This window comes from Engraulis encrasicolus, chromosome 4, assembly GCF_034702125.1.
Source record: "Engraulis encrasicolus isolate BLACKSEA-1 chromosome 4, IST_EnEncr_1.0, whole genome shotgun sequence".
Lineage (NCBI taxonomy): Eukaryota > Metazoa > Chordata > Actinopteri > Clupeiformes > Engraulidae > Engraulis > Engraulis encrasicolus.
In genome coordinates this window covers 4,219,159-4,241,658 of record NC_085860.1, presented here as the reverse complement: position 1 = coordinate 4,241,658, position 22,500 = coordinate 4,219,159, and the positions used below count along the sequence as shown (strand labels likewise).

The following is a 22,500-nucleotide window of genomic DNA, read 5'->3' as shown; positions in this document are numbered from 1 at the left end:
GGACCATTATACATGGTCATTATACAATGGTCATACATGACAATTATTGACCCTTTTACTGTTTGTAAACAGATATGACGTAATTTGGCTGCGTGCACATCGTTGGAGCAGAATCGACCATGCACCGTTCATTTGTATAGAAACTAGCTGGGTGTTTTCTCCGAAATAAGAAAACGGATGGTCACCATAACTTCAGATATGCAGTGGGTACCACAGACACTGGCATTCCTGATGATGTCCTCAGTCCAGTCAGTAGTTTAATGTCTTGTAACAACAAACATCTTATATGCTTCTGGAACAGCCTCTTTCCTCTAAAAATAGTAGGCCTATAGTGTTCTTTTCGAAATCTTTATTTTTTATCAACGTACACGCTTCAGGACGGCAGGTCTTCTCTCTTTAGGGTCTGCACTGTCTGTTTGTGTGTGTGTGTTCACAGCCAGTTTTACATACAGCCTCCCCAGTCCCTATTTTACCCATGCCTGCAGTTCACCTAGGGGCCGCTGTCGATAGAGCGCAGCCCATTCATTCTGAATGGAGTCCTTACTCAGCCGTTGGCGCTCCAGTGCAGTACCACCCGGAAGAGTGGAGTCTCTCGTAATACCCTTAAAACCTCTCTGGTGTGTTTGAGTCAACGATGGGCACACATTCAGTGAGGACGTCGAAAATCCATATCATTACACACACGCACCAGTGTTAATTTCGTGACGAAATATTTTCGTCATAATTATCGTTAAAGATTGTTTTTTCCCCTGACGACAATATAACGATGACGAAAAAAACAGCATGCGTTTGTACGAAAAATATAACGATATTGATTTATATTTTCGTCAAAAAAAATAAAAATGTGACTACAATACCACCGGAGACGAAAACCAATAGGAAGCATTTTTGTTAATATGTCACTGAAACATTGAAAAAGAATTGCCTGCTATTTCGCAAGTCGCGACCCTCATCTCTCTGCTCCGAGTCTCCCTACTCCCCTCCCTCACACACACACGCAGGCAGCGTCGGTGCCACACACCCATGACATTTTTTAACAGCAGTAGCCTACTTTTCAGTGCAATCCTGGCTGGAAAAAGTATTGTTGCCCATTAATCCGTGACGAAGAAGTTTATGCAGTCATGAAATAGTGATGGTGCTGTCGCACATTAGCAAACATCTTACGATACATTTTTGCGCAACTTCTCCACTCCCTGTCGCTTTCATGAGCATGCTACCCGACGGTCGTTGTCTGATCTTTTTTCAATGTTCGCTAATGTTTGTAATTTAAGGGTCTATGTCTATGCGTAGGCACAAGCCTTCTGATAAGAATCACTGTAGTGCCGATCGCAAAGGATTCGGAAGTGTGGAGTTTTGCAACTTGTTTCAGTCAAGGACACTGAGATAGGAAGTGAACGGCCCTTCCACGCTTTCACTGTGTTATTGCAATAAAGTCTTGCGAATCCATGCAACCATGCACACAACCATGTCAACGAGAGCGTGTATGCCATCACAGCTTTGCATCAAGCAAATAATAGGCTATGCAACAGCTTGCAATACGCACACGAGAGAGAGAGAGAGAGAGAGAGAGAGAGAGAGAGAGAGAGAGAGAGAAGCGTCTTCCAACAGGTGACATTGTAAGTAGAGATGTCCGATATTGGCTTTTTTGCCGATATCCGATATGCCGATATTGTCCAACTGTCAATTTTCGATTCCGATATCGGCCGATACCGATGCTGATATATGTGGGTTATTTTTCCTCATAACAAAGTTTAGGTTACATTACGAATCTGCCGTTGTGGAACAAAATATGCTTAATTTTATTGTAATGCCCCACTAGATGCATTCTCGGATGCAACAAAGCTTTCTAAATATTAACATCGTCTGTGCAAAATAGAAAAATAATTCAGGAGAAAAGTGTACAGTGATTCAAGCATTATTATATCGGTTTTGATAGGTCAAAAATCCGATACCGATATTGACCGATATTACATTTTATGCTATTATCGGGCCGATAATATCTGTGGGCCGATATTATCGGGCCGATAATATCTGTGGGCCGATATTATCGGACATCTCTAATTGTAAGGCTTGCATACAGCAACCTGGCTACTGTAGGCCTACCACGCGACACTCTTCATTAGCCTACTGGTAGGCTATACCCACAAGTATTTTTTCATAACGTGCAGTCCCGTTTTCCTCCGAAGTCGTTCTGAAGTATCGACAGAGATTTATGAGTGTTGCGGCCATGATTTTTTTTACACATTAGACGAACTGGCTTATAAGACGCTCTGGCAGTTTTTGACAATATTTTATGATAACAATGTCATTTTAATCATTGATTCCCCCAAATTGTGTTTTAGTTTGACAATATTATAGAGAAGTGTAGACAAGAGGAAATGAATGTAATATTTTAGTTGACTAACATTATTTTAGATTTCGTTGACTAAAATTGTATGAATTTTAGTCGACTAAAACTAGACTAAAATAAAAATTATTTAGATGACTAAATTTTGACTAAAACTAAAATTACATTTTCGTCAAGAGACTAAAACTAAAACTAAATTAAAAATTCCTGCCAAAATTAACAGTGACACACGCACACACACACTGTCCTAATCCGAGCTGATGTGATGTCTGGTCTTCTTCTGACACAAAAAAGGCAAAAATGGTAAACAAGAGATGGTATCTCTTAAGTAATAATTGGAACAAAACCCAAGGCCCACAGGTGAAGAGTGTTGCAAAAAGGCAGAGGAGGCAGACGAGCTAGCCAGGCCTCACCCTCCTAGTGACGCAACACCTTCAGCGTTGCTACCAGTCAGGCCAGGAGCAATATAAATATTGTTTCTGAGCCCCAGAAAAAATCGGGAACTCCACCCACTTTTTCGAGAAACAGGTAGATGCGTGCTCATGGCAGTGACGTGGTGTAAGCAGAGACATTCTATTGGGACTAAAAAAGGTTTTAGTTTAAGATTCGCCACAGTACAGCCTTTTCTGGCCTCGACCAGTAGCAAACCGAAGGAGGCGAGTCAACCATACCCTTAATCGTTATGGTCTTGGTCAGACCAGGTTTTGAAAAGAGATTTGGAAGTGGATGATAATCAGGCAACAGACGCGCAACACTGCCAGCAGGGATAGTCAGCTGCAAAAATATTAAAAATAATAATAATAGGTGAAATTCACAATGCACACCCCCTCTGTCTCTGATGCATATGCATGTGTTTGAGATCGGTAGATAGGTTTTCACCTGTTACTATTGGCACTTCTCCACATTCAACCCGGCTGTGTCGTGTTATGCCGTGTCTAGCTGAGAAATGGTGTTGAGTCAGTTTTGGATTCACCGTTGCGGGGTAGCTGGCGCACAGCATTCTGGGTTGTAGGCAGCGACATTACCGGCTTAGCTCTGTATAGCCAGGCAAAAAAAGGAGAGCTCATCTTTCGAGCTGTGCTGTGCTGTACATGGCTAATCGAAAAGTCGTGGCTAAGTCGTGCTACATGGAGCTGTACCAGGTAGAAAGCGGGCAGTGGAAAAGCGGCATATGAAGTCAAGTCTGCAGGTGTTTGACTTGTCCTGTTTTCTGGCCTGCAGGTGGTGGACCTGCTGGTGGCTATGTGCAGAGCTGCGCTGGAGTCGGCCAGGAAAAGCATCATCTTTGATCCCTACCCCTCTGTGGTTGACCCCACTGACCCCAAAAGTCTGGCCTTTAACCCCAAGGTACCTTCACACAATTATGTCAAACTCTGTGTGCAGCTTAGTGAGGAATATGTTTTAACTTTTAAATTTCATGAATATTTACTAAGTAATTAACTACCGGTGAATTATATTTACTGGTCTGACTGAGTGGATTTTGCAACCAAAGATACGTACAGTATATATGACTGATGCACATTTCCAAGCTATGATGAATACTTAGAAAATAATGGTGGAAGCAATGTTCATGAAAAAGACGACATTTGTGAATAGGTGGCATACATTCTGGAAATTCACTACTAATAAATTAAACACTGGATCTGTAACCTCACCATGCACACCATTCCCACAGTTGATGGCCAGTGGGACACGGTAATGGCTACATTTAAAACTACCAGAGTGCTACACTACTGACAATTCACAGGGCCTTTAATAATACATTATGGTCACATCAAATCAAGTTTGTAACAAGGGCAATGTCTTAACTAACGGGTTGGTTACAATGTTTCTCTAGCCTGTCTCTATGTCTGGTCTTTCATACTTTACCTGTGTCTTTCCCTAACCATTCATCCTCCCTGCATCTCTCTCTCTCTCTCTCTCTCTATCTCTCTCTCTCTCTCTCTCTCTCTCTCTCTCTCTCTCTCTCTCTCTCTCTCTCTCTCTCTCTCTCTCTCTCTCTCTCTCTACCTTCCTCACCATTCATCATGTCATCTTCCCCCATTACTGCAGAAGAGGAGCTATGAGCGACTGCAGAAAGCTCTGGACAGTGTCATGTCTATTCGCGAAATGACTCAGGTGAGTATTGCGGTGTTAGAGAATAGATCTGTAGTGTTAGGTCTAGCAATAGTGGCTTTGCAAAACTGGTATGAAAGTGTAATGCTTGAGTTTTATTTAAGGTAAAAGAACGTGTTTAAAGTGATACTGTCCCATTTTTGGAAATAAGCTTATTTTACTGCTCTCCTTGAGTTAAATAAAAGGGTTTTACTGTTCCCCCATACTTTCAACCGTTCTCTGGGTATGGCAGTGCAAATTTTACCTCCAAGCTAGCAGTTAACATTGAGTCCTATGAGACCAGTTAGCCGCCAGCTGGTCTCATAGGACTCAATGTTAACTGCTAGCTTGGAGGTAACATTTGCACTGCCATACCCAGAGAACGGTTGAAAGTACAGGAGATCATTTAACTCAAGGGGATATGTAAAATAAGCTTATTTCCAAAAATGGGACAGTATCCTATCACTTTAAGTTATAGTACCAACAACTTTACGATATGCTACTTTGGTTTTAAGCATCAGCATATAGTGTTTAAGCAGTATGCAAAAACTGTAATACAGTGGTTCTTAACCTTTTTTTCTTGAAGCACCCTCATACCTGTGCCCACAACAAGCAGCGCACCCCCAACCCAAACTTCTACACAAACTTCTACACATGTAGAGTATATGCACTTACGTGTATACAGCTACAAAAAGTTGTGTCCACTGCTCCGATGTTAACTCCACTACCATGCTGACAACTAGGTACAAGCTATATCGCTGACGGCCTGCATGTCCTACAGTATAGGTCGTTTTGTAATGAAAAAACTATACTTAGTAGGTTCTGTCCAAAACTATCTCATAACCGTACTATCTAATGTATCTGATTGATAATTGTTAATCAGATAGGCCTATTGTACATAGTGTTCCATGTGTTTTCTATGAGTGTTGAATCTGGTGTTCTTACAGGGCTCGTACTTGGAAATCAAGAGACAGATGGACAAGATCGATCCTTTAGCCCACCCACTCCTGCAGTGGTGAGCGAACAACACAATCTTCTACTACCTACTTTATAATACTGTGTCTGTGTGTGAGTGCGTGCGTGCCAGCAAGCGAGCGAGCGGTTGTGGGTGTGTTTCTGACTGCATGTACTTCTCTTTCTCCCACAGGATCATATCCAGCAACAGGTCCCATATAGTCAAGCTGCCTCCAAGCAGGGTAAGAGCTGCATTATATTCTATATATTCTTTCTCACTATGGAGTCAGAGAGGGATTAAGGAATCAAGTGCCTCTGGGTGAAAAATGATCTTGGTGTTGGGGAGAATGAGGAGGGGGGTGTATTGCTACTAGCCTGATTATCATCAACATTAGAATCTCTTCGAGACTTGGTCTGACCAAGAGCATAACAATTAACGTGTCCCAAATGGCATGGTTGACCTGCCGCCCTTGGTTTGCTTATGGTTGTTTGCTTATCGAAGTGGGAGGAGTTCCCATATTTGCGGGAACTCAGAAAGTACTTGCATTGCTCTTGACCTGACTAGTTGCAATGCTGAACGTGTTGCGTCACTAGGAGGGCACTGGCTGGCTATATTGCAACAGCCAGGAGCGGTCCTCTGGGCGGTCCGCAGGAAGGTTTCTTGCATCCAACAGCAGCCTTTGCGGGGACCAGGGTTGGAGATTTATTTGGTCCCACTGTGAATTCTAGCCTTTTTTGCTAACTTGTGACTGTCCAGACCCCTTCCAAGTGGACTGCTGCATGTTTGCAGTACTGACTTTGCAAAGGGTAAAATAAAACAGCTGCACAAAAGCAAACTAAACAGATTTTGTCAGGTATCTGGCCCACGATACATGAACAAGGCTTTGCTTTAAGGGAATTCTTCTACTGTGTGTTGTTAGAGCATCACACAGCCCGTCTGACAAGCAGTTTGATAACATTGAAAAGAGGATGTGATTGTTGGCTGCTTGCTATGGCCGCAGCTGATGGCGCAGGCGTGGAAGAGTCGGCGAGCCCCCAACACTACTGCTACTTGATTTGATTTCAACATATAGAAAAGAAAAAGCTCCTCAGAGCTGGCACCTCAGTTGATTTAAAAAGTCAAAAAACATTTTTTTTTTATGTAGGCCAGAGCATTACAAATCACCAACGAGATATGTCCATGGTATTCCTTAGGTCTTACACGTAATGTAATGTTTCTATAGCCTCTTTCCACTGTGTTTGAGTGTTCCCTCTTCTGAATGTGTGTGTGTGCGTGAGTGTGTGCGTGTGTGTGTGCGTGAGTGTGCGTGTGTGTGTGTGTGTGTGCGTGTGCGTGTGCGTGTGCGTGTGCGTGTGTGTGTGTTGCAGCAACTGAAGTTTATGCACACTCCCCACCAGTTTCTGCTGCTCAGCAGTCCCCCCGCCAAAGAGGCTCGCTTCCGCGCCGCTCGCAAGCTCTACGGCAGCACCTTTGCCTTCCAGTAAGAAAACACACACTTTCCCCCACATTTTTTTGGCTTTTTTTAAGCCTTTATAGAGAGAGGACAGTGGCCTAGTGGTTAGAGAGTTGTTCTTTAAAACTAGGGGTTGCCGGTTCGAATCCCCCCTGACCTCTCCCTACATTGATCCATGATACCTTGAGCAAGGCACCTAAGCCCACATTGCTCCAGGGACTGTAATACTCTGAAAAATAATAGTTGTAAGTCGCTTTGAATAAATGAAAGCATCAGCTAAGTGTAATGGAAGGAAGTGAAGGTGGACAGAAGATAAGAGGGACAGAGACATGGGGTAGGGTTGGGATTATAACCCAGTCTCTAGACTCGAACCTTGGGCCACATGAGCAACTGACTGTGCTGTATATGATATGGGTTTTCAGTGCGGCACAGCAGCTGTCTTCAGAAAGATAACACTTACACACACATTCACACCACGCTCACACACATTTTACTTGACTGACTTAATCTTTGAGCAGTCCCTTCCTGGCAAGTGATTTTCCTTTGTGTGTGTGTGTGTGTGTGTGTGTGTGTGTGTGTGTGTGTGTGTGTGTGTGTGTGTGTGTGTGTGTGTGTGTGTGTGTATGCGTGTGCGTGTGTGTGTTTGTGCTGTAGTGGGTCCCACATAGAGAACTGGCATTCCATCCTGAGAAATGGACTCGTGAACGCCTCTTACACCAAGCTCCAGGTAGGAACTATTTTAGGCCTTGTTTACACGTACACTGTGATCCAGATTATTATGCAAATCGTATTTTTCGCTGATCTATCAAATGATCAATATAAACGACAGTCATCGTAATTTCATTAAGTAATTTCAGAAAGTCATTAGCCATTAGAGTACAAATCAGATGTTTTTGAACAAACCTTTTAGTATTAAATAGTTCAGTTGAGTTTACATTGAACTTTCGTTTAATTCCTTTGTCCATTGGAGCTGATTGTATGTAGGGCCCACAATGTGTTGCTATGCCCCTAAACACAAGAGTACAATAGGCCTCCAGTAACACCATCCACACTACAGTCCTCCCTTGAAAGCTACACAAGCAGGGAGAGAAACCAACAATAAACCACAAAATCTCTCTCTCTCTCTCTCTCTCTCTCTCTCTCTCTCTCTCTCTCTCTCTCTCTCTCTCTCTCTCTCTCTCTCTCTCTCTCTCTCTCTCTCTCTCTCTCTCTCTCTCTCTCTCCATCCCCACTTCCCTCCTTCCCCATCCTTTTGCAGCTGCATGGGGCAGCCTATGGGAAAGGTATCTACCTCAGCCCAATCTCAAGCATCTCCTTTGGATACTCAGGTACGTACTGTATGTGCCTGCATGCCTGCCTCTGTGCGCATGTTTTAATCACTAAAATCAATTGACTTGAATCACAGATGATTTAAAATCCCAGAATTCACCAGCCCTTCTCAGACTGTTGTTTTATCTTTCCCTACCTACCTGTCTGTCTGTTTACCTGTGGGTGTGTGCGTGCGTTTGTGCGTGCGTGTGTGCGTGTGTGTGAGTAGGCATGGGGAAAGGACAGCACCACATGCCCTCCAAGGAAGAACTGGTCCAGCGGTACAATCGCATGAACACCATGGCACAGGTGTGTGTGTGTGTGCGTTTGTACGTGCATGCATGTGTGAGAGAGACAGAGAAAGTGTGAGAGTGTGAGTCTGAGCGTGTGTGTGTGTGTGTGTGTGCGTGCGTGCGTGCGTGCGTGCGTGCGTGCGTGCGAGCGAGCGAGCGAGCGAGAGAGAGAGAGAGAGAGAGAGAGAGAGAGAGAGAGAGAGAGAGAGAGAGAGAGAGAGAGAGAGAGAGAGAGAGAGAGAGAGAGAGAGAGAGAGAGAGTGTAAGTACAGTAATGTTGATGTCTTTGTCCAGGCTCGATTGGTTCAGTCCAGATTTCTCCAGAGTCGCAACTTAAACTGCATTGCTCTCTGTGAAGGTGAGACGCACACGTGCGCACACACACACACACACACACACTGTAGGGTTGCCAACCGTCTCTTGAAATGCGGAATCGTCCCGTATGTAGAGATAAAAGTAGGGGTTCCGTATTGAGCTGAAACAGGACACGGGACGTAAAAATGTGTTCAAATGCAGGAAATTACATCTTAGTAATGCATCATTTTCTAGGGCCCCCAGACCCCTGCCTCAATGAAGTGTCCCGTATTTTTCCATTGACAGTTGGCAACCCTAACACACACACACACACACACACACACACACACACACACACACACACACACACACACACACACACACACACACACACACACACACACACACACACACACACACACACAGAGTGTGAGAGCAAGAGAGATAGAGAGAGGACTCACTTCATTATCTAATAAACATCACACTCACTGGCCTTTTGATTTAAGCGATGATTGTGTAATTGGCTCAACTGCGTGTGTACTGTCTGTGTGCTCCCATACAGTGATAACCTCTAAGGATCTGCAGAAGCATGGCAATATCTGGGTGTGTCCAGTGTCTGACCACGTCTGCACACGCTTCTTTTTTGTGTGAGTATTACACGATATTACACGTTTACCTAACACCAAATCACTGTATCAGCGGCTTGAAAAAGATTTGCGTGCAGACACACCATTTCGTTGCCCACAGCCAAAGTCTTCCCTGTCTATGTTCGTAGTAACACGAAAATGCCTGAAATGTGATATTCCATGCATTGGGACATGCACAAGCCACGATAAACAAGGAAGTAGCCTTTATGATACTTGTAGGCTTTTTAATGTGAAACACTGTACCGTATGTACTAGATTTAGCAAAATAAATTGAAACACTTTGCTAACAAGAGAAGAGTTGCAGTGAAAAATTGTGTTAAAGGACCACTTCAGCTAGCCTGATAAACCAGACTAAATGTGGATGTCTAATTTAGTCTGGCCTCGATGCATAATACATCCGAAGATTGTCGATGAGAACAACCTTCCCTCAAAACCCTGCCCGCTTTGATTCAAAACACATCTTTGCGTTGTATTTGTTTTGCCAGATTCATGGCATTATGGCTTCATTGAATCATTATGCGAGGCCAGACCCACCCGTAGACAAAACATTTTGCCGTCCAACGGGTGGCACTGGTTCACCAGGCTACACTTCAGCCATTTTCAATATGCTGTTGTATTGCTCACGCTACCCTTGACTTGTCAGTACCCGGTGATGCATTTTTCGGCTCAGCCCTTTCCGAGATCTGAGCTATTCTAATGGGGGCAGCTTTGGTTTACATTTTTAAAATTCTTAACATAGTCCTACTCCAAATATTTTCCCATTAGGTATCGCTGTTTGCTAGTTGTCTGCTGATGTTGTATAACCTTTTGGATGTTTTTGGGAATAAATCAAGATGTTTTTTTTAAAATGTAAACAAACAGCTGCCCCCATTACAATGACCAGGATCTCTGAAAAGGCTGAAAATAAAATCTCAAGTACTGACAAGTACAGGGTTGTGTGAGCATTACAACTGCATGTTGAAATTGACTGAAGTTATCCTTTAAGGTGTCACCACGGCAACTTCTACAGCCTGCTTGTAGCAAGGTACATACACAAACACACAAATAGGCACTCCCCAGAACTGGTATAGGGGATCAACCTGCTCAGGAAATAACACTTAATATGCTGATGTATTTTTTGCCAGTTTGCCAGCGTGGTGTTTTTTACAGAATGGATCTTTGGTCTGCACCATGCATGAGGAGGAGAGTATAGTAGAGAAGTTTATTTGCCACAGACACTATAACCAAGTCACGATGACGCAATGACTGTCTGGTTAGACTTAAAGAATGTTGACATAAAATAAAATAATAGGCTACACGGGCATCCTATACAGTAGGCTGCAGCCTCATTAAATAACAGTAGCCTATCTTGTTAATTGTCCATGGCTGTGCCAAGGTGTCTCATTGCTAACTGGAAGTAGACAGTTGTGCAATGTCCGGCACTCCTGGATGTGGAATGTGAGGTAATTCAGGTGGAATGAATACATGGCAAGGTGGCAGTAATGGCTAGAGATGCACCGGATCCAAGATCCGGTTCCGGATCCGGCAGGATAATAGGGTTTTTCACAGGATCCGGGTCCGGCAGGATCTTAAGTAGTGGATCCGGTATCCGGTAGGATCCTAAAAATCAGGATCTGGTGCATATACATAGCCTAGGCTTTTCAGTCAGTATTTCACAACAACAATCGCTGCACGGAGTGAAAGCCCTTTGGAAGCAGCCGTTACAGGCAGTCTGGCAGTAAGCCAATGAGTCAAAAAAAAAAAAAAAAAAAAAGGAAGCCAATGAGTCTAAAAAATAGCCAACGTAATAAAAAGGGCCCACATGTGCGAGTAGGCTATGTGTTTCAACCCTTTCGTAGGATCCGGATCCTGCAGGATCTTTAGCAGTGGATCTGGTATCCGGCAGGATCCTAAAAATCAGGATCCGGTGCATCTCTAGTAATGGCATAGCCAGGCTGCGCCCTCCTAGTGACACAACACCTTCGGTGGCGTTGCTTCTAATCGAATCGCGATTGCAAGTCTATGATAATCAGGCAAGTAATGGTAGGCCTCACTGTCCATCACAATGGTACTCTTACTATCTTTACTCCACCTGATGTCCACAACCTTTTGTCAGAGTTATATAAAGTAGAAGTAGAAGTTCTCTTACAGATGTGATTTCAACACGAGTCGTCTAATGTTACATAATGCTCTTTTCTACTGCTGGTTTTCTGGTAGGCCTGCAGCTCGACACAGCGCCACTCGGCCGCCATTTTTTGCTTTTCGATTCATAAAGCAAAAAGTGGCGTCCGAGTGGCGCTGTGTCGAGCTGTAGGCCTACCAGAAAACCGGCAGTAGAAAAGAGCCTATAGTCTCATAGTTACTAGTGGTACTAGTGTTGTAATTACATCTGTAAGAGTACTGTGTGTATGTGTGTATGTGTGCGTGTGTGTGTGTATGTGTGTGTGTGTGTGTGTGTATGCGTGTGTGTGTGTATGCGCTGATCCTTGACCTTTTGACCCCTCGCATGACCCTGCTGCAGGTACGAGGACGGCCAGGTGGGGGACGCCAACATCAACACCCAGGACACACACGTCCAGCGCGAGATCATGAGCGTGATCGGAACGCACCCCAGCTCCCGACATTCCGAAGGACTATGAAGGATGGAGATATTCCGCAGTTGTCATTGGTCCGTGCGAAAGAGACGGGAATGCTCTTTTACTCAGCCTATGTGACTGACGTGTGTGTGTTACAGTATGTTGCATCTCGCTGTTAGAGTAGTGGAGTGTCTACACCACTGGAGGGCGCCATTTGGGCATGATTGAGGACATGCAGCCAGCGTGTGGAGTCTGCCCCGACTAGCGGCCCAGAGGAAACAGGGCTCCTGAATGGCGTGTCACATGTACAGACAGGCAGCATGTGTGTGGATTAATCTTCACCCTGTCACAGTCATGGATTCACCTCTGCTTTCAGTGTGCTCAAGTCCCTCCCTGTATAACTCTCATGTGATGCACAGTAACCACGGTAACCCTGCTCAGCAGTCACAGAGTCCACACTTTCTGTAGAATAATCCTGTGTGTGTGTGTATATTTGTGTGTGTGTGTGTGTGTGCGCGCGCGTGTGTGCGTTCGTGCGTATGCCAAAGTGACGGCACACAATCGGAGCATTATGACAAAAGTCAGACACAGACAAGATATTGATAGATGAAATCCTAAAAGCGGATGGTATTTAGTACAGATTCAGTGCATATTTTTATTTTTAAAAGGAGCTGTTAAAATCCAACACAATAACACATATCACATTTCTATGTGAATAAGTGGAGATTAAGAAGTTATAGGCCTACTTAGATTATACGTAAGGGCACTACACTCTTAAAATGAATGTGTTGGAAATCAACACATCTTTTGTGTAAATGCGATTTCAACAAATGTTGTGTTATATTTCAGAAATGTTTAACACAACAAGTGCAGAAATAACCCTATACACAGAATGTGTTAATATTCACAAAAGTTCTGTTGTCCCATTCTGGACCTGATGTTGTGTTATTTTCAACACATGTGTTTTAAGAGTGTAGCATTGCAGGTAGTGAGGGAGTGTTGGCCAGCGTTGGTCAGTATGATGGTGTTTACAGTAAGGAGGCAAAATGACAAACTCATAGGCAAGAAGTGTGTGTGTGTGTGTGTGTGTGTGTGTGTGTGTGTGTGTGTGTGTGTGTGTGTGTGTGTGTGTGTGTGTGTGTGTGTGTGTGTGTGTGTGTGTGTGTGTGCGTGCGTGCGTGCGTGCGTGTGTGTGTGTGTGTGTGTGTGTGTGTTGATGTCCTGCTGATCACGCCTGGTGAAGCGGAACAGGTTGTGTGTACACATAACCAACATTTGTACGAGTCTGTCTGTTTATACAAACACCAAATAAAAGATTAAAAATAACACAAAGAGGATTTAAGTGTGCAGACGTATTTCTTTGTATTTCCACAGTTTGCTTATGTCTGGCACCTTTAAATCAAAAGTGCAGTGTGATCCAGTTAAATACAGATATTGGCATCAGTGATAGGCAAAATGGATTCATTAGTTACAATCCAGTGCCACATATTCCAAAGGACTTGGTTTTACACATCCAATTCAGCCAGGCTATTGGTTGGTTGAATGACACCTGGATGAATTGGACAGGTAAAACAAGGTCATTTGAAATATGTGGCACTAGATTGTAACTAGTGATTCATTTTTACCCATCACTGATTGTCATTTATCATAGTAGAACGTTTAAAGGGGTATGTCACTATTTTGGGGCTCAGTACTGTTAAAATCCATGCCCTAGGTTTAGTAAGGAGGAAATTGGTCCTATTTTTCACATCAGTGACTGTCTTTGTTTTAGACTCCCTCTGGAAGGCGAAATGTATCTAAGCTAGCGAGAGTCAATGTAAACACGTAGCACCACCCACTACACATGATTTGAGAAACATTTTTTTTACTCCTAATTGACTCGCGATACACGCTTGTTTATACCGAGTACACATAACAAAAAAGGTCTCCTAATTGCCGTCTTGGCAGTTGGGATTGTTGGGACTGTTTTTTGCTGACCGCGAGCCGTGCGGAGTTTTTCAAAAGGTAACAATAACAAATTAATGCAATATAGTCACATTGGGCTAGAGGAAGAGAGTTATAGAGCACAAGGTAGGGGGTACTCATGATATGGAGAAAGGCTTAAGGGGTACGCAAGAGAAAAAAGCTTGGGAAACACTAATGTAGTGGGACAACATCCAAATCAGAGCACTGAGAGAGAGAGAGAGAGAGAGAGAGAGAGAGAGAGAGAGAGAGAGAGAGAGAGAGAGAGAGAGAGAGAGAGAGAGAGAGAGAGAGTGTGTGTGTGTGCATGGGTGTGGGATGTGCGTGCGTGCATGCGTGTGTGTGTGTGTGTGTGTGTGTGTGTGCGTGCGTGTGTGTGCGCGTGTTTGTGTGACCAAGTGAGAGGAAGAGGGAGGCTGTTGTGTTCTGGGGCAAGAATCAGCACAATTATCACAGTACAGTACCTCCACCTGAGACTCACAGCTGCAGTGGCAACGCCGCAGCACGACTCTCCATCACACTCTCACATCTCAATTCAATTCAATTCAATTCAATTCAGTAAGCTATGCTGGCATGACCATGTCATTAACATTATTGCCAAACAACACAGAATGCATAACAATAAAACAAGAGAGACAGACAAATGATAATGAGCTGATTATGTTTGTGTTTACAGAAATCGCAATTTAATGTTTTGTCACAACTTATTCTCAAACTGATGTCTAAAGCCTTATGCTATGAGACCATGGGCCTATACTACTAGATAATTTACCAGTCTTAACTTAACCTGGTTTACTCCTGAACCAGCTTTGTAGTATAGGCCCCTGATTAACAGTAACTGAAAGTGAATGCAGCCATTGAAAGTGAATTCTCAAAATTCCAAGAGAGTTGTGAGTGTTTTGCGGCGCCTTGACCAGAATGGATATCAGTTTGAGAACAATAAATTGATGGCTATACATTCTATTAAGCATTGAAAATTACATGATTAAAGAAATACATATCTATTTCATGATCATTGAAAGTGTGAATCCATTTTGGGATGCCCTGTAGTTCTCCACTCTCTGTCTTTTAGTCCTGACTTTCTCATTTGGTTTCTCTTGAACGACACAGTTCTGTTGTGTCATGCTTCTCTCTCTTTTTCACTCTATTCATACCCAGCCTGTTTTACACATATATATTTTCTCCATTCACATACCAACATGAAACTAAACTTTTCAACAATCTTTTGCTGGTATTTTTTTTTAAAAAAGAATTGCTTTCAGAAAAAAAAAATTTTTTTACGTTTTAGGGGAAATTCTTAAGGAATGTTGCAGGGGAAATTCTCCGTCCAGTTGCATACAACTGTTTGACTGGTCTCAGTCTGATATTTCTTCGGAAGACTGGTCTTGGAAAGTCTGACTAACCAAACACAGCCTCTGGCTTATTTTGTTTAACTGTCTTGTTCCAGGGTCTATACCTAGACTCGCTTACTATTAATAGATAGTTAATAGCAATAATAGAACAGCTTTGGGATGAATTAGAGCAGACTGAGAGCCAGACCATCTCAACCAACATCAGTGTACGACCTCACCAATGCGCTTTTGGAAGAATGGTCAAATAGGATGGCAGCTCATCATCAAGTTCATATACAGTATGAGTTAAAGCAGGTTAGTAAATACTTTTGGCAATATAGTGTAAGTGTGGTGCTCTTTGGAACTGTTTTCAAAGTTGTGTCTTGCCACATCCCCACATTCAAACATGTAACGCAGCTAATGTGGCTAATTTTGCTAAAGCAGTATGATCATGAACTTTCTTAAAAGGCAAATCTGATTGACATGATTTTGCCCTCCGATGATAATATTCATTCCCAAACATGCAAAAAAAAAACAGCCCAATATGCTCCGGATAACGGCTGTAATGCAGCACGCCCCCAGAAGGTACAATATTTCTGACTGCATGCTCTACAAGATGAATGAGGTCAGAGTGAGTGTGTGAGTGTGCGAAGCTGTGAAAATGAGGACATGTGCATGTGCGCTTGAGTGTGTGTGTGTGTGTGTGTGTGTGTGTGTGTGTGTGTGTGTGTGTGTGTGTGTGTGTGTGTGTGTGTGTGTGTGTGTGTGTGTGTGTGTGTGTGTGTGTGTGTGTGTGTGTTAGTGTCAGTGTGTGAATGTCAGTGTGTGTAAATGGCTGGATGTGTGTAAATTCTTATTTGACGGCCACATTAAGCGTTCCTCCAGCGATGAGCTATGGTTCAAAATGGCCGTCCCCATCAATTAGGGCCTACAATATAACTGGTTGTGTGTGTGTGTGTGTGTGTGTGTGTGTGTGTGTGTGCGTGCTTGCGCGCACGTGTGCTTGCGTGTGTGCGTGTCCGTGTGTGAGAGAGAGAAAGAGACAGACAGACACAGAGACAGAGACAGCAAGCATTCACTATTTTGTTTACATTTTGCTTTTCATGATGCTGTATTTTATGTTGAGGGGTTTTTATCTATTTTATGTTTTTTTTAACAATTGTATTTTATGTTGACCTCTGACCTGCGCTGTTGGGTATATAACGTGGGGGAGCTTGTGTCAGGAGACCTAGCTTCATTTGAGTATTTTACTTGATCCATGTAGAAGATACATGACACCATGAGGTCAGCACAACCTCTTAACCTCTTACTGCAGCAGGGGTCGCCGGCGACCCTATTCACTTGCTGAACATGCTTAACTACATCATAACAACATTGCTGTGACATTACAGACAGCCATAGTGTTGCGCTAAGGGGTTAATATCCAATAACAAATTCATAGCACAACCAAACAGTATGTTTTATAGTCAGCGCTTGACCATTATTTGTTTAGTAGTGCTGAATTTGCAGTGCATTATAGTGTAGAGCAGGGTAAGACAGATAAGACAGATGATTTCCAGCCTAAAACTTGCTCAAAACCCGCCTGGAAGCACTAAATCCCACCCAATTTGAACTAAATTCTATTGATTTCTATGGCCATGAATCGGGTGGAGAGAAAAAAATCGCCCAAATGGCCTTTGAACCCGCAGACAGCCATCCTAGGCAGCCCAATTGGGCAGGAAACCGCCCAATTTGGCAACACTGGTGTAGAGTGCATTTGTGCCACAGCTGCCAAACACAGTGACTAGCAGCCGAGTGAGCGGTGGCCAAGCAGTAAGATGGCTATTGATGTAATGCCTTTCATTTGCACACGGTGCATTAACTTATTTCTAACGGTTGTCTAGCCAGTTCTTTTCTAAGAGGTTTCCAGAGATTGCCATCTATGGTCCTTTCTTCTCATGTTCCGTAGGACAAATAGGCTAGATCGCCGCTGTCAGGCAGAAACCTTGTAACTACACTTTTCATTGTTTTTTTTTACTTATTAATTTATAAATCATTATTTTCTAAATAAATTATAATTTCAACATCGACACATTATCATTACAACATTTGTCATACATATAATATATAAAAAGAAGTGTAGGCTATGTGATGCGCGCACATCCAGTAAAACAGGTGCTGGATCAAAAACAAACGTGCGTAAAGGAAGAAAGGAAATCCGCACACTGTTGCTGCTCACCGATTTATTAGAACACAACGTTTCGACCTCGTCAGGTGTATATACATATAGTATATACCACTTATATACAGTACATGGCCAGCCTGCTTCTATTGTATTCCATTCAACGGTTTTGAAGCATCCACAATTGATCTGCGAGAATTCTTCCGCCCTACCTTAGCAATGTTCAGAACGACTGCTGATAGGACGGTTGTGTTTCACTGTCAATCAAGAATTCTAACTGTCAGTCTATTGTCTCTTCTCGTAATGCGGTCAACCCAGCACGCCACAGCATAAGAGCACACTGGCCATGCCGGACTGGAACATCAGCAGGAGTCGTTCATTGAAGGACCTCAGCCTTCTGAGGAAGTAGAGCCTTCTTTGGCCCTTCCTGTAGTGCATCTGAGTTTAGCTCAGTTTAGTTTGTTGTAGTATGTACCATATGATATTTGTATAAACCATAGGCCTATATAAATGATTTTGTACGTTTTAGGCCCTTCCTTTTCCCTATGGGTTGTGCCTGAGCATAGCAGGGAAAACAATTGACAGCACAGCTTCTGCAATAAAACTCTGGGGGGATCTGATGGTACATGTTGATTGAACTGAGGCAGTCTACACATTGTCAGCCATAGTCTACATAAACTAACTCATTGTGTTGCCATTCACTGAGCAGAATGTTGCATTATGGTAAAATACATTATGAGAGACTTGGCTTCTACTGTAGGCACTTCAGGCAAAGTGTGTAAACTCTGTGGTTCCTGTGTTGAATTTAATGAATCCTCCTCCAACACCTTTTTTGGAAAGCCTTGCGGTCTTCCTCTGCGCCCTCTGCAGCGCTTCGAGAGGAACGGTACTCTAGTGTTCACACTCTGCATCCTCCACTTCTAATTTCCCCATGGTGATGGAGCATGGTGTCATTCCACTGTGTGTGTCTGTGTGTGTGTGTGTGTGCGCGCGTGCGTGCGTACGTGCGTGCGTGCGCGTGTGTGTGTGAGTGCATGCGTGCGACCCAGTGTGTGTGTGTGTGTGTGTGAGCATGCGTGCGACCCAGTGTGTGTGTGTGTGTATCAGAGAGAGATAGACCATGGAGTTACTCCACTGAGACTCCATTTTCATCTAATTAAACAAACAAGACTTCTGGAGGAGGCCCTCAGAGGCATCCGCGCCCATGACCACTGCTGAGCAGAGCAGGAGATACGTAGCTGCCCAAACTCACTGCGCATACAGTAGGCTGTGTGTGTGTGTGTGTGTGTGTGTGTGTGTGTGTGTGTGTGTGTGTGTGTGTGTGTGTGTGTGTGTGTGTGTGTGTGTGTGTGTGTGTGTGTGTGTGTGTGTGTGTGTGTGTGTGTGTGTGTGTGTGTGTGTGTGTGTGTGTGTGTGTGTGTGTGAGTCTGTCTGCGTGTGTGTGTGTATACAGTATGAGTGTGCATGCGTGTATGTGTGTGTGTGTGTGTGTGTGTGTGTGTGTGTGTCTGTCTGTCTGCGTCTGTGTCTGTATATGAGTGTGCATGCGTGTATGTTTGTATGTGTGGGTGGCTGTGCTTGAGAACACGCGTGTGTGTGTGTGTGTGTGTGTGTGTGTGTGTGTGTGTGTGTGTGTGTGTGTGTGTGTGTGTGTGTGTGTGTGTGCGTGCGTGCGTGCGTGTGTGTGTGTGTGTGTGCGTGTGTGTGCGTGTGTGTGTGCAGGGCCGCTGACAGCTTTGTCATCTGAAGCACCCAATACATTCAATGTAATGAGGATCCAATTTTGGGCCCCCTATCTCCCTGGGCCAAGGACAACTGACCCCTTTGTCCCACCTTGTCGGCTTCCCTGTGTGTGTGTGTGTGTGCGCGCGCGCGTATGTGTCTGTCTGTGCCTGCACACCACAGTGTAATAGATGAGCGTGACACAGTTCAATTATGGCTGATAATGTTTCCGTCCTACCCCAAATGCTGCGCCTTCTGTCGTGCTCCTCTCCGAGAACATCTCGGATGCGGAGCTCATTTCCCAGAGACAAGCTGTGAGTTTTGTGGAGCAGAACAACTAAGCGCTGGGTTGGTTTGTGCACTCGCTGTCTTTCACTCACACTTGCTTTGTCTTATCTCTATTTCCTCTCTCTCTCTCTCTCTCTCTCTCTCTCTGTCTCTGTCTCTCTCTCTCTCTCTCTCTCTCTCTCTCTCTCTCTCTCTCTCTCTCTCTCTCTCTCTCTCTCTCTCTCTCTCTCTCTCTCTCTCTCTCTCTCTCTCTCTCTCTCTCCACCCCCATTTCTGTCTCATGAACACATTGAAATCATTGCCTTGGGGGCATCATTCTGCTCTGGGTGGGACCAGACTGCTCTGGCAGGGAAGACACACACAACACAACACAACGCAATGCAACACAAAACACAAAAGCACACAATGACAGCAGAACACAACTTAGCACAGCAACGAAGATAATAACTTAACATAGGCCTACCACACGATACTGAGGGGACAGAAAACACATTGCTAACCTACATTCTCAAACTTCAATGATATATTATTATTTGTATTCTTGTATATGCACTATACTATGTATGTTCATGCGTTGTTGGTTTTGGTGGCTTGACCTCTTGATCTCTCTCTCTCTCTCTCTCTCTCTCTCTCTCTCTCTCTCTCTCTCTCTCTCTCTCTCTCTCTCTCTCTCTCTCTCTCTCTCTCTCTCTCTCTCACGTTCGCACGCACACACACATTTCACAGTGACTACATTAAAGTGCCCACTGTTCCACAACTGTCAATAGGTGTTCTGCTGTGAATGATGCAGACTCTAGTGCCTGTGCCTTTAAGAGCCATGCCCCATCCCCCTCCCTCCCGTCCTCCCAAGCTTTGCTCTTTGATTTTCTCTGCCACTTTGGTCTCATTTGTGTTTTGAGGAGAAAGCATCTGTGATTACAGGGCATGCCTGGGACAACCGACCAGGAACAACAAACGCAACCAGCAGCTGTCATTGACCATAACAGGGAGCCGCAACCAGCAACAAGATCAACAAAAAACTACAGTCAGGACATCACAACTAGGAGTGAGTAACATAGCAACCAGACTCAATAACCAGGAACTTGGCGATCAGAATCTACAACCAGAGAAGAGTGATGAACTCATCCCAGAGATCAGACTGACAGTGCTACGGAAAGTGTTACTCCCTGACCAGGGAGAGGGAATAAGGGGAAAGTGGTCAGGACCAGCAATTCAGGACCAGACGCCAGAGCCAGGAGTGAGTAGGAGAAGATGGAATGAGAGATGAGCAACTGACAGGAATCCTCTTCAATGATAGCCTCTTCATTTAACCCTTTCAGGAGTACCATGCTCAAAATGTTAAGTTCTCAACATGATGTTACAAATACTCTGTTTGATTGTTAACAAGTTCTATGGGAGCTGTAGAATGTTTGAGTAAAATTCCAGAATTGCAAGAAATCCTTTTGTGGAAAAAAGAGACTTTGGGATTGGAAACCTTCAGAGCTCAGGTAACATCTACATGTGCAGCAGGAAAGTGGGCAGAATGTGTCTATTTGCATCGGCTAACGTAATATGATAATGTAATTTTTCCCATATTTTTTAAAAGACAACTTTCAAGGCTTTTCATTCATCCTGGTTATTGAATACATCTCTGACCGACAGCAAAAGTAAATACAAAACTGAACTTTCAAATACCTGGAAAATGAGATAAGCCGAGAGGGTTCTTTTCGTTTCATCCAGTAGAGTTTTTCATCTTCCAGCCTGTGCGAGTGTGTGTGTGTGCGTGCGTGCGTGCGTGCGTGCGTGCGTGCGTGCATGCGTGCATGCGTGCGTGCGTGCGTGCGTGCGTGCGTGCTTGCGTGCGTGTGTGAGTGTGAGACGGCTGCTCCATCCAAATTGAAATTGAAATATCCTTCAAAGGCAGTGAGGTTGACAAACTGCTGATACGCAGCACATTTTGGCCGCTGTTGAATTTGTCCCTGTCAGAGCTCCGTTCTTCACCAGGAGTCGAGTCAGGACTCCAGACGTTTGCACACGGCACCCCTCCATCACAGCACTGTTTTGATTCTGACAAGAGTGTGCCAGAAACTATTGGTTGGTGTGTGTTTGTGTGTGTGTGTGTGTGTGTGTGTGTGTGTGTGAGAGAGAGAGAGAGAGAGAGAGAGAGAGAGAGAGGCGAGAGAGAGAGAGAGAGAGAGAGAGAGAGAGAGAGAGAGAGAGAGAGAGAGAGAGAGAGAGAGGTGGCAACACAGACCCACTGGCTCCTGATACAAGTGTGTGTTTGTGACTGGCTACTGCCACACAATTTTGTGTTTGTGTGTGTGTGTGTGTGTGTGTGTGTGTGTGTGTGTGTGTGTGTGTGTGTGTGTGGTGTGTGTGTGTGTGTGTGTGTGTGTGTGTGTGTGTGTGTGTGTGTGTGTGTGTGTGTGTGTGTGTGTGTGTGTGTGTGTGCGTACGTGTGTGTGTGTGTGTTTCTGTTAAGAGGCTAACACTGTGTAGGAGTTGGACGGAATCACAAGTCTGCCTAGAGGAAGAAACATTCTGCCAACCAGCGACTTGGTGAGATTCCTAACTGTGGTGAACTGCTTACTTGTGCAGCATGCCACTGTTTGGCCAGAGGGCTTGTGTCGGCACACTGCCATCTGGACTCTGTATGGTGGGTGGCACTAGCTCAAGCCTGGCATCAGAAAATAGCTCTGGGCCTGCATCGACCCCTCTACCTCCAATGGCTACCCCTTTGCCCCCCACTTTGGCTTTGACTGCTACTCGCACACCTCATCCCCCCACGCACACTTCACTATCCCCCTTGCAGACGCAAAGCTCACTACCTCCTGTGCGGGCCTATTCATCCCACATGCCGACAACTCAGCCCCTGACCCAGAACCCCTTATCCCCTATATACACGTCTCTAGCCTTCAATCGGATCGCACAAACCATCACAAGGACCCCTCCACCCTCCACAGGGACAGCTGTCTCCCCACAACCGACACCGTCCCCCACGAAAATCCCTCTAGCTCCTTTACGGACGCCTCTGTCCTCCGTGTGGGTCAGTCTGCCCCCTAGCTCATCTCTGCAGCCAGCTCAGAGTGGTTTCCGGAAGGTGAGCAGGGT

At 44.5% G+C, this 22,500-nt stretch overlaps 2 protein-coding genes across 2 annotated transcripts in view; both read left to right on the top strand.

Moving 5' to 3' along the window:
- The window catches only part of LOC134447208 (protein mono-ADP-ribosyltransferase PARP6-like), a 19,243-nt gene extending 6,822 nt beyond the window's left edge, over positions 1 to 12,421 (top strand). Inside the window, exons 11-21 of the mRNA XM_063196563.1 lie at positions 3,569 to 3,694; positions 4,400 to 4,465; positions 5,389 to 5,456; positions 5,589 to 5,637; positions 6,764 to 6,876; positions 7,504 to 7,576; positions 8,108 to 8,177; positions 8,387 to 8,466; positions 8,745 to 8,808; positions 9,307 to 9,391; positions 11,892 to 12,421. Coding sequence (XP_063052633.1) covers positions 3,569 to 3,694; positions 4,400 to 4,465; positions 5,389 to 5,456; positions 5,589 to 5,637; positions 6,764 to 6,876; positions 7,504 to 7,576; positions 8,108 to 8,177; positions 8,387 to 8,466; positions 8,745 to 8,808; positions 9,307 to 9,391; positions 11,892 to 12,009 — 912 coding nt within the window. The 3' untranslated portion in view covers positions 12,010 to 12,421. The remainder of the gene's footprint in view (positions 1 to 3,568; positions 3,695 to 4,399; positions 4,466 to 5,388; positions 5,457 to 5,588; positions 5,638 to 6,763; positions 6,877 to 7,503; positions 7,577 to 8,107; positions 8,178 to 8,386; positions 8,467 to 8,744; positions 8,809 to 9,306; positions 9,392 to 11,891) is intronic.
- A 9,822-nt stretch (positions 12,422 to 22,243) lies between these two features.
- Positions 22,244 to 22,500, top strand: part of LOC134447053 (ETS translocation variant 3-like protein) — a 5,283-nt gene continuing 5,026 nt past the window's right edge. The window contains exon 1 of the mRNA XM_063196338.1: positions 22,244 to 22,489. Coding sequence (XP_063052408.1) covers positions 22,244 to 22,489 — 246 coding nt within the window. The remainder of the gene's footprint in view (positions 22,490 to 22,500) is intronic.